Here is an 11,843-nt window from a genome sequence, read left to right on the forward strand (position 1 = left end):
AATTGTATTATCTGTTATTGTTATTTTCTGTCTACATAACTTTACAGAAAGAACCAAGAATACGTGTGTCAATGTTTATCGGTCAAAGACGCGCAAACTCCAGATATACAGCAGGCGGCAGTGTTGGGATCGAACCCACGACTTCCTGTATACCAGGTGAGGCAGTTAACATCTCACCAGTTAGCCTCGGCTATGTTAATTGATCCTCGATTAATTACTTGGTGTAGTGAGGAAGCATTAATGCTGAGCAGATGAAGGTGGCCAGGCATGATTCTAGACACGCCACCTCCAGTGTGTGACAGTGTAAAGTTTGTATTTGCAGTAAAGTCTATCAACTCTATTGAACACGGAGATTATATCAAAACAATAGTTAATTTTTGTTTTCCTCTGGAACTCTTACTAAGAATGGAAACAGGAGGTGAACACAGCACACACATGCAGCTGAAGTCGGAACTGTTCATCCCAGCATTTAAGGACATCTGAGCCTGGATTGACACCTCTAAGTTGCGATTGAACATTAATTTATGAATTTCTGCATAACACAAATAGTATTGTTTTCAACACCTTTTGCTATGTCAGCTGAATTTAGCTCTCATAAATATTCCTTTTGTAGCCAGACAGCCGAAATTGTGTGCTCGGAGTTTTGGGTTAACATTCATCTTGAAGATACGAGGGCTTCCAGGCATGTGTATAACCATTTGCCCTCTCATTGTGTGCCATAACAGCCCTGTGATGAATTTGGGACACTTTTTTACTACATCCTGAATATATGAATAAGTATAGACGTGTAAGTCACATGTGACTATATATGCATTCCTCTGTGCATCGATACTGACGTGTAGATGGTGTGGATATTATTTTTTTCTGTCTGCAGCTGACGCTGGTCTGATGGAGCAAAGGCAGTCGGCACAGCTCGGTACGACAAGTCAACAATGCGACCAGCGTGCATACAGCACGGATCGGACTGGAAATTTGACACGGCACCAGAGAACTCGCACAGGAGAGAAACCCTTCAAGTGCAGTGTGTGTGGGAAGGCTTTTGCATGGCCATCTGCTCTTAAAATACACCAGAGAACACACACGGGAGAGAAACCTTTCAAGTGCAGTGTGTGTGTGAAGGCATTTTCACAGTCATCTGCTCTTGTAGATCACCAGAGAACACACACGGGAGAGAAACCCTTCAAGTGCAGTGTGTGTGGGAAGGCATTTGCGCAGTCATCTGCTCTTGTAGCACACCAGAGAACACACACGGGAGAGAAACCCTTCAAGTGTACTCTGTGTGGGAAGGCGTTTACACTTTCATCTACTCTTGTAATACACCAGAGAACACACACGGGAGAGAAACCCTTCAGGTGCACTCCGTGCGGGAAGGCGTTTGCACAGCAATCACATCTTATAGAACACCGGAAAACACAGAAGCATCAGAAGATCCACAAGGAGTGGAGTCTGAAATCAGCTTGTGAAAGTCAAAGTGCCACAACAAGCCCATCCCTCTTGAAACAAGAACCGGAAGAAAATCCCAGCTTGGACACTTTTAAAGGTATCGAGGTGAAATGTGAAGAGGTGATGGTGAAGAGGGAAGAAGTGATGGTGAAGAGGGAAGAGGTGATGGTGAAGAGTGAAGAAGTGAAGGTGAAATGTGAAGATGAAGATGAAACTCCAAAATGGGACCTTCACATCGATGGAGGCAACGTGGAGCAGGAGGAGAATTCTGACTGTGAGGCAGAGCGAGGCAACTCCCAGCAGTTTGTGGAAGTGGAGGTGTGGGTGGACTTCCTAGACAATACAAAGTCAAGTGGAGACCCGGTAGATGTGTAAGCCAGAGACAATGTCACTACAATAGATGCACCTTTGTCACAGGCCTTTAATGACAAGAATGTGAAGTTGAACACTCAGCTCCTAGGTTCATCCTGCAGAGTAAGAGCGGCCAGTCTTTGTGGACCTGTGGGTTGGGTCAATCTCTCACCAGGAGCAAGAGACAATAAGCCCCCAAGCATTCACTATTTTATCATAATAATTGCATTTACACGGTGCTTGCTTAACCGCCTCAGCAACTCGGAGTTTTGTACCTCGTCTGAAGCACTCGAAGAGCATCCCCAAGTAGCAGCTGCCCCTGTGTGGCACAAGGTGGTGGCCCTGCACCGGCCTGCATGTGGACAAGAGCCTGTCAGTAGGGGGCGATGATTGATGCGTCATCTCAGTTGTGTAGTTTGTAGGTAATCTTGATTCAAAACTTTCGTGACTGCAGGAATCCACACTCTTGAGTTCTTTCAGTGAAGTCACCACGTGGGTAGAAACAACAGATCACGGCGTTTAGATCACAACACAAGCAATCGTCATCAGGTGGGACAACCACAGCAAGAGAAACTGCTGAAGTAGTAGGCGCCTACTCCAGCAGTTTCTTCTTATTGCTGCTGTGCTTGTCCCACCTGATGACGATTGCTTGTGTTGCCATCGAAGTGCCGTGATCTATTATTTGTAGCTAATGTTTAGAATTTGCTACATTTTGACCCAGACGCCAGCATGCAACGGCCTACTCATTTTGAATGACGCAACAATAGTACGTTGTACATACACTGTTAAGCAGGCGGTGCGTATTTTAAAAATAGCTTCTTGTTAATACGATGTAACCTGATGCAGTATATTTCACAGCAGTAATTTTTGTTAATATGCCTGTCAATAATTCCGAATGAATACTTGTCTGTGCGTATTTTAAATGTTATTCTTTTATAAGGTGATGTTGATATCGAAAACTGCCACATAACCGGCATGCCATAAATAGGAAATTAACTCTGCTTATTCGAATCAATGTATTCATATATGTTGATAAACTGTTTTAAAGCAGATTGTGTCTCTAACGGCGACTACAGGGACCACGTGATTGTTTAAAAATGTATTTGATTATAACTATAATTGCCTACAATTCGTCATGTGTAGCTTATTTAGACTAATTTATTCACTACCCAAACTGTATTGACTTGAAAACATAGAGCTGATATTTGTAAGCAATGTCTTTTTTTATTTTACGTTTGGAAAAAAATATTTGCACAAATGTAACTTGTTCAGATACAAGGTGAATTCACAAGGCTTTGTAAAAAATCCAATATTTTAGAATTTTGCCTTAACGGAGAATATTTTTTTTAATGTTGGTAAAAATAAAGATTCAGAAATATATATTGTGCCGTGTCTACAATTTTATTGTAAAGTGGAATTGGTAAAAAAAAATGATGGTTCAATGAGCCACTCTGTCTACGGGAAAGCTACCCATATGGATGCTTAGCTGAAACCGGATTCCCACCACCATCCATCCCAGAAGAATTCCCTCATCAAGACTCTAAACCATAGAGCCCAATACATATCCGACCAGGAACACATAGCCAGTGAACTCAAGCACGTACACCAAGCTCTTAAGGCTAATGGTCACTCCGACTACAATCCGCAAAGCTATCACTCCAACCATGAAGGACCCTCTTGAGGAGCCTTTCAAAACCATCACTTTGCCCTACATTGCGGGGATCACAAAAAAGATCTCCAAAATCTTGAATAAACACAAGATCTAGGTCCGATTCAACACATTACATAAACTCCGTGATCTGGTTCCGTCTGTAAAAGATGTGATTCCGGACATACAGTACCCTGGTGTCTACAAACTAAGTTGCCTCTGTGGTAGTAGTTACATTGGAGAAACCAAACGCCATGTCTCGGACCGCATTCGTGAACACAAAGCAGACCTGAAACACGGTAGGACCAACACCTCGGCCATGGCAGATCATTGTTATAATTCAGTAGGCTCACATGACATTGACTTCTCCAAGACAGGTTGTTTGTAAGCCATCTGGCTACCATGAGAGATTCATTCATGAGGCTATCCACATATACAGAGACAATTTCAACTGGGAAGATGGATTCTGGCTTAGCAATCATTGGAAAGATTTGATAAACCATTTCGGGTCTTAATTGATTGTTCACGCTTATGGTGGCTTTCAGACAGCATCCATTATTTTCGTCTCCCCCCTCCTCTATTCCGAACTTAGATGGACTCGTCCATCTGAACAAACTGTCAAATCGCTCTCCGTGGTGCTAACGTTAAAAAAACCCGCCAATTTTTTCAAAATTTCTTGCTGTGGTTTTCACACCTGATGACGATTACTCGTGTTGCAGTCGAAACGTCGTGAGAATTTTATTGTTTTATATTTTTATTATTTTATTGTTTCCCTTCTACGTGGTGGTGACTTTACCGAAAGAACCAAGAACATTAATTCCTCGCAGTCACGAAAGCTTTAAATCAAAATTTATTATTACTTCGTTAACACCTTTCACTTTCGCACGCCGCTAATTTTTTTGCGACAAGAGGTTTCATTACTATAGGTGACACGTGCAGTGGGTCCAAGACGAGGCGAAACGGTTCGCTAGAGGCAACACGTTTATTCAACAAGGGAACCACAGCACAGAGGGGTGACGACTCCTCACAGCCGATAACCTCAGGAGGCCATCCCTCCACACTACGGTGCCCTTACTCTGGTTCGAGCGCTAACCCTACACTGGTTATGTCTGAACTCGACCCTAGCCAGGGTCACTGGGCTCTTCGCTTCAGGGTCTTCAGGGTCTTCAAGGTAGCGCTCAGAGTCTTCTTCAGAGCTTCAGGTGGACGAGGACCACCAAACCGTTCAGGGGTCCGGCTTTTATCCCTGTTCCAGGGTCTCTCCGCCCCTGGCCAAGCCTTCTGGAACTCTCTAGGGGGCCCTGGAACATCCCCCAGCCCTGTCCCCCCCCCCCCCCCCCCCCCACGGTCTTGGGGTCTGGGGGCCCTGTTAGTCCCACCTGGTCTGTATACCACCCCGTTGACGCATGTCCGCTATTACAGGTCAGCTCCCGTGGTAATACGCATACAGCCCAACAATGGCACTACATCATCCCCCCCCCCCCCCTTGTAGCATCCAGGCGTCTGCTACGTTCACAGGAAGCCCTAGACGCATGCACGAATATGCTCAAGGTGCCATGTCATACGTCGAGCGTAGGGATGTCCCCGACTTATTTATTACCTTTACATGTAATCCAACTTGGCCTCAGATAAAACAAAAAAAGCAATAACTTTCATTCGGCCAGACACCCAGCCGTCGATACGACTTCACAGCCAGGGTGTTCAGACGAAAGCAAGTCAAATTCATCGAGAGCATTCACTGAGAGTCGTGTTTTTTGGAGAAACAAGATGCTGGATGTACTCAACTGAGTGGCAGAAACGAGGACTTACACATCATAGGGGTTTCCCCATTTTTTCTGGCAACAAAACTGAAACCTTTTGGCGTCCTCTGCTCGAGCACCAATTGGGTCGAGGCTCTCAAGAAAGCCGTCCCTTGGTGTGGACCAATCGGTTTCAAGGACAATGCCACATATTATCATAGTGCGTGTGTTTTGTTTGCATTTTGACTGCAGGTATTGTGGTTAATGCAGTAACATGAATCCTTGTAAAAAGGTTTCAGTTTTGTTGCCAGAAAAAAGGGGAAAAACCCCTATTATTATATTTTGGTCCCGCCAAAGGTGGTCTAATGATGTAGATGACTTCCCCACGCTCATATTTTAATCTGGCTGAAAGAATAAAATCATCCAATCCAAATCGATGTTATATCTGCCGAGTTTCCAAATCCAGAGGAAGACCCAAAATCTGTTTGCAGTAGTGACCGCAAATATGATTCATGGACCATGCGGAAACCTTAATGTCAATGCAGCAGCATGTATGAAGGACATAGAGAGCAGCAAGAAATATCCGAGACAATTTATTAAAGACACACAAACTGGAGATGATGGATATCCTTGCTATAGAAGGTGAGCTCCAGCAGACGGTGGATACACAGCAAGACTGAAGATTAGAGGCAACACGGAAATCGAAATGGACAACAGGTGGGTTGTTCCGTATTCTCCGCTTCTTTCTAAAATGTTTCAGGCGTAGATGTGTTGACCACGCTCCACCTCCTCCAGTCAGTGTGTGTATCATGGTGTGTGTGTCAGTGTGTGTGTCAGTGTGTGTAGGGGAGCGATAGTGTAGCGGTTAGCGCGCTGCACTATGAACCTGGCGACCCGGGTTCGATTCCCGCTCACGGCCAACACCAGTGACGATTATCTGAACCGGTCCCGGGCCTCCCCTAGGTCGACTCAGCCTCAAATGAGTACCTGGTGCGGTGTGTAAACATTGCCACTGGGGAGACAAAGGCGGTCGGGCATGGTGCTGGCCACCCACCCCCTCGTGTACCGTTCTGGCCTTCATAGGTGCTCGCTAACAGCACTTGCCCCTACAGTCTGTTACAGGCTATATGGGGGATCTTTGTCTTTGTCAGTGTGTGTAGGTGCTCGCTAACAGCACTTGCCCCTACAGTCTGTTAAGGCTATACGGGGGATCTTTGTTTTTTGCTTTGTCAGTGTGTGTGTGTATCAGTGTGTGTCTGAGTGTGTGTGTGTTAGTGTGTGTCAGTGTGTGTGTGTGTCAGTGTGTCAGTGTGTGTCTGAGTGACTGATTGTCTGAGTGAGTGACTGAGTGACTGTCTGAGTGAGTGACTGAGTGTCTGAGCACGTGTCTGAGTGACTGAGTGTCTGAGTGAGTGACTGAGTGACTGAGTGAGTGACTGAGTGTCTGAGTACGTGTCTGAGTGACTGAGTGTCTGAGTGAATGACTGAGTGAGTGACTGTCTGAGTGTCTGAGTAAGTGTCTGAGTGAGTGACTGAGTGAGTGACTGAGTGTCTGAGTGAGTGACTGAGTGAGTGTCTGAGTGAGTGACTGAGTGAGTGACTGAGTGAGTGACTGATTGTCTGAGTGAGTGACTGAGTGACTGTCTGAGTGAGTGACTGAGTGTCAGAGTACGTGTCTGAGTGACTGAGTGTCTGAGTGAGTGTCTGAGTGACTGAGTGAGTGACTGTCTGAGTAAGTGTCTGAGTGAGTGACTGAGTGAGTGACTGAGTGTCTGAGTGAGTGTCTGAGTGAGTGACTAAGTGAGTGACTGAGTGTCTGAGTGAGTGACTGAGTGAGTGACTGAGTGTCTGAGTGAGTGACTGAGTGAATGACTGTCTGAGTGAGTGTCTAAGTAAGTGTCTGAGTGAGTGACTGAGTGAGTGACTGAGTAAGTGTATGAGTGAGTGACTGAGTGAGTGACTGAGTGTTCGAGTGAGTGAGTGAGTGACTGAGTGAGTGTCTAAGTGAGTGACTGAGTGAGCGAGTGAATGTCTGAGTGAGTGACTGAGTGAGTGACTGAGTGAGTGACTGAGTGTCTGAGTGAGTGTCTGAGTGAGTGACTGAGTGAGTGACTGAGTGAGTGTCTGAGTGAGTGACTGAGTGAGTGAATGACTGAGTGAGCCACTCCCAACACCCTCACCCGCTGCCCGGTAGTCTCCTCACCCTCCTCCTCTCCACCCTACACCTCACCACCCAGCCCCTCCTCACCACCCTACACCTCATCACCCAGCCCCTCCTCATCACCCTACACTTCACCACTCAGCCCCTCCTCACCACCCTACATCTCACCACCCAGCCCCTCCTCACCACCCTATACCTTACCACCCAGCCCCTCCTCACCACCCTACACCTCATCTCCTCCTCCTCACCCTGCATCTCCCCTCCAGCTGGGGTTTCTCAGCCATGATGTCGTCTATCTGCTTCAGAATCCGGCACTCCTCCACCCTCTTGAGACTCGCCACCCTCTCCTCCTTCTCCTCCTCCTTCTCCTCCACCTCGTCGCCCGACTTGTAGTCGCCATCATCGACTGCACTGCGTGATCTCCATAGTCCCCTCCTCTTCTTTTTCTTCTTCCTCCTCCTCCTCCTCCTCGTCTTCCTCTCCTCCTCCTCCTCCTCGTTCTCCTCCTCCTCGTTGTCCGCCACCTCCCCATCGTCTCGTGCTCTGTCGACGCTCGGCTGCAGGCGGCTGGCGCGAGACTTCAGCAGCAGCCTGCGGACGCCCCCCGTAGACTCCACCACCTCCTCCTCCTCGCCCCTCCGCTCCTTCACCTCGTCACCCTCCACCACCACCTCGTCCTCCGGCGATGAAGACGACGACGACAACGACGATGCGTCCGAGAACGACCAACAGCTGGAGGACGATGACGACGCTCTCTGCTGCCGGTATTGTTGCTGAATTTGTCTCCGTCGCTGCCGCTGCTTCTCCAGGGCACGACCCCGGCGCCTCTCGGTGGGCGGCGGCGGCTCAGCCAGCGGCCGCGGCATCAGCGAGCAGAAGTGGAACGTCGCCCCACGCGGGGTCGACCGCCGCTTGCCCGCGACCGCCGGCAGCGGCGGAGGAGGAGGAGGAGGAGGAGGAGGAGGAGGAGGAGGAGGAGGAGGCGGAGGAGCGCGGCAGGTAGAGGAGCCCGGGCAGGGATCGGGATTCGGTCCCACCGGGCAATCCGCCGCCGCCTCCCGCCGCTTGCTTAGCGGAGACCGCCCGGCCAAAACCTCCTCCTCCTCTTCCTCCGCCGCCTTCATCGCCGCCTCGGCCTCCTCTTCCCCTCCTCCTCCTCCTCTCGCTCCGCCTCCTCCTCCTCCGCCCCTCCTGCTGCTCCCCCTCCTGCCCATGCCCTGCCACCAAAAGTTGAAGTGTCTCTTCCGCGCCGCACGCGGTCCAACCGCGGCCTCCCTGCGTCTCTCCGCCTCCTCCTCCTCCGCCTCCTCCTTGCCCGCCGCCTCGTCAGCACCGAGCGCCGGCCCCGACTCTCCGCCGCCGTCTCCGCGCTCCGGGGCGACCCTCGGGCTGATTCCCGGCGTCGGCCGGGCGCCGCTGCTGCCGCCGCCGCGGGAGCTCTCCTGGGGGGGCGCCGCCGCCGCCGGAGTCTCCCGGCGGCGGCGCCCCCCCTCGAGAGCCCGGAACGTCACGGGGCGACGAAGACGACGGCCGCGGCGGGGAGGCCCCGGCGCGGGCCACGGCCCCCCGGCGTCGTCGCCGAGCGGGCGAGCGACCTTGGAGGGCGCCGCGTGGGACTCGGCTCCTCCTCCTCCGGCGTCGTCCGTGGAGCGCTTGGGCACCCGGATGGGCCGGGAGGAGCGAGCCCTCATGGAGGGGGCGGCTGTAGCCATGGCCGGGGTCGGGGCCGGGGCCCGGGCTGGGGGAGGCCGTCTGGGAGGCCGCTGGTGAGGGGGGAGGGCCGGAGGAGAGGGAGGAGACGCGGGATCAGATTCCAGCATTCAGCGCGCAAACATCCCGGTAGCGGTGGTGTTATTAGTGGTAGCGGTGGTGGTCAGTGATTGTAGTGATGTTGGTAATGGTGGTGGTGATGGTAGTGATGGTAGTGTATGGTAGTAGTGGTGGTGGTGCTGGTAATGGTGGAAGTGGCGGTAGAAGTGGTGGTGGTGATGGTGCTAGTAGTGGTGTTAGTAGTGGTGGTGTAATGGTGGTGGTAGCGTTGCTGGTAGTAGTGGTGGTAATGGTGGTGGTAGTGATGGTAGTGTATGGTAGTAGTGGTGGTAATGGTGGAAGTGGTGGAAGTGGTGGTGGTGATGGTGCTAGTGGTGGTGGTAGTAGTGGTGGTGTAATGGTGGTGGTAGTGACACCCGAGATTGTATACAGGTTAAGGGGGGGGGGAGAGACAAGAAGGGCCGTGGGGTGGGGGCTAAGTTAAGCCGCCTTCTGTTATGCTGCAGGGGGTTGGGGGGGGACGGAGAGATGGCCGTGTGCAGGTTGAAGAGCGTTACACACGTGAACCAGAGGCAGTAGTTAAGCTGACAAACTGGTTGCCTTGCTGAGTATTCTGCTGTAAACTATACGGCTGCTAAAGTTTAACTTGGGTTTACTTTATTTTTTTTACCTCCGCGACTTTACCGAAAAAAATCCAAAGAGTATGAATCCTTGCACATCACGAAAGCTTCAAATCTAGCGCCTCACATCGTGTTAGTTTGGCACCGATGTTCGTGCTGATTGTTTTAAACTAGATCAATAAAACAACATTGATTACAGCCCCAGCTCAGGTTTTTTTTCCCATCAATGAAACACCCCCTGAAGTTAGAGCACCTTCCAGGATATAAACCAACACTGCCGCACGTCTGTCCAAGAGCTGTGTAAAAAAACAATTGAGTTGAAAAAAATGTCAAGCCGACAGGGAAAGGGGCTCCTGGCAACTGTGACCGCCAGCCAGGTCGATGTATTGGTAATGAGAATGTGCAATTTGTTTTATCCTTGGAAACACGGACTATGAATAAAACGAGATATTCTTAACTCTTTCGGTAAAGTCACGTTGAAGGGAAACAATAAAATATATATAAAACAATAAAAATTCTCACGACGTTTCGACCATAACACAAACGGTCGTCATCAGGTCGAAACGTCGTGAGAATTTTTATTGTTTTATATATATTTTATTATTTTATTGTTTCCCTTCAACGTGACTTTACCGAAAGAGCTAAGAATATAAATTACCGCAGTCACGAAACCTTTAAATCAAAAATTTAAAACGAGATACTCGCAGAGTTTACGCTTCTGAATGTGCACTTGTTCAAGCGATTCACTCGGTCTAAGAGGCAGACGCACGGTAAATTATTGGGCGGCACTTTGTAAGCTCCTAAGGGAGACAAAGCGAGCTTGAACACGACGCGCTCGAGTGAAGTCTTTGAGCGACGCATAGTTCATAGTTTCATTTATTTGGTATAGCCCTGTGAGCCATTCGGCTCTTGAATCGGGTGCAACCGCAACAAACAAAAAACATGAACAAGAAAACATCTTAAAGTGATTACGTGACTGTGCAAACAGAAAATACAGGAACAAAAATATCAAAATATTCCTGAAATAGCACCGTACACCAACGCTGTGTGCAAAAATCCCAGTGGGATGCAAGTCAAATAACAACAACAACCACAAGACAACTAAGATTAAAGCCATCAGTCTAACTCCGTACTACAATAAACAAAACATGGCCAAAACAAACAAAAAATTCGAAATCACCAAAATAAAAGCCATAAATGCAATGTAACAGTGATCATAGGGAGTGTGACCGATTTTTAACAATAAACTACATAAATAAATTATAACACCAAAATCTAGAGCCATAATTTAGGCCACTGAATAGCAGTGGCAGCTAGGGTTGTACAACTCCTCTAGAGCACATTGACACGCGTGCATTGCAAATAATTCAAGTTTAAAACACGCAGCAAAGATTCGTTACAAAAGCCTAGCGGCAGCCTTCACGCATCCTTTGGAAGCTTGCCAACCCACAACATAACCTAGAGACCATCTTCCAGGTCTCTATGGAGGCCATCGCATGACAGCGGCATCTGTAGCCGGCCAAAGTGCCGCCTCGGCCGGCTGGGCAATCTAGCCGAGACCGGTGACACTCCCGGAATAGGCCTCAACACGGCACTCACCAGCGCAACGCTGCGTAGGTGTCTGGGCGGGGGGGTCTTGAGCTATATCCTCCTTCGTGGTGAGGTTACAAACAAAACAATGTCCTCGTGTGGTCGTGGTGTAGGAGGAGATTCGACGTTCCGTGCCTCGAATCACGGGCAGGCGACTCGGCGGGGCTGTTATCACGTGAGGCCTTAGCAGGGCGCTTTTATAAACCGTAGTGCGGATAGGCGAACACGCAGTGCGAGCGAGGCTCAGATTCTGTAGAATTGATAAACACTGCCCATAGACTAAGCACTGCCCATAGACTCAACACTGCCCATAGACTCAGCACTGCCCATAGACTCAACACTGTCCATAGACTCAACACTGCCCATAGACTCAACACTGCACCATAGACTCAACACTGCACCATAATAGACTCAGCACTGCCCGTGGATTCAACACTGCCCGTAGACTCAACATTGCCCATATACTCAACACTGCACCATAGACTCAACACTGCCCGTAGACTCAACACTGCCCATAGACT

General features: G+C 49.3%; 1 protein-coding gene across 1 annotated transcript; it reads right to left on the reverse strand.

Moving 5' to 3' along the window:
- Nucleotides 1–7,572: 7,572 nt before the first annotated feature.
- On the reverse strand, nucleotides 7,573–11,515 carry LOC142919843 (uncharacterized). The gene is made up of 2 exons (XM_076062504.1): nucleotides 11,332–11,515; nucleotides 7,573–9,105 (listed from the first exon to the last, which is right to left on the reverse strand). Exon 2 carries the CDS (start codon nucleotides 9,052–9,054, stop codon nucleotides 7,573–7,575), a length of 1,482 nt encoding a protein of 493 aa, XP_075918619.1. The 5' UTR covers nucleotides 9,055–9,105; nucleotides 11,332–11,515.
- Nucleotides 11,516–11,843: the final 328 nt, after the last annotated feature.

Source organism: Petromyzon marinus, unplaced genomic scaffold, assembly GCF_048934315.1.
Source record: "Petromyzon marinus isolate PM22_M1 ecotype Great Lakes invasive population unplaced genomic scaffold, UKy_Petmar_22M1.pri1.0 PM_G_Scaffold_62, whole genome shotgun sequence".
NCBI lineage: Eukaryota > Metazoa > Chordata > Hyperoartia > Petromyzontiformes > Petromyzontidae > Petromyzon > Petromyzon marinus.

Bases quoted from the DNA above. Each gene is read 5' to 3' on its own strand.
- LOC142919843 (XM_076062504.1), bottom strand. From the start codon at position 9,054: ATGGCTACAGCCGCCCCCTCCATGAGGGCTCGCTCCTCCCGGCCCATC.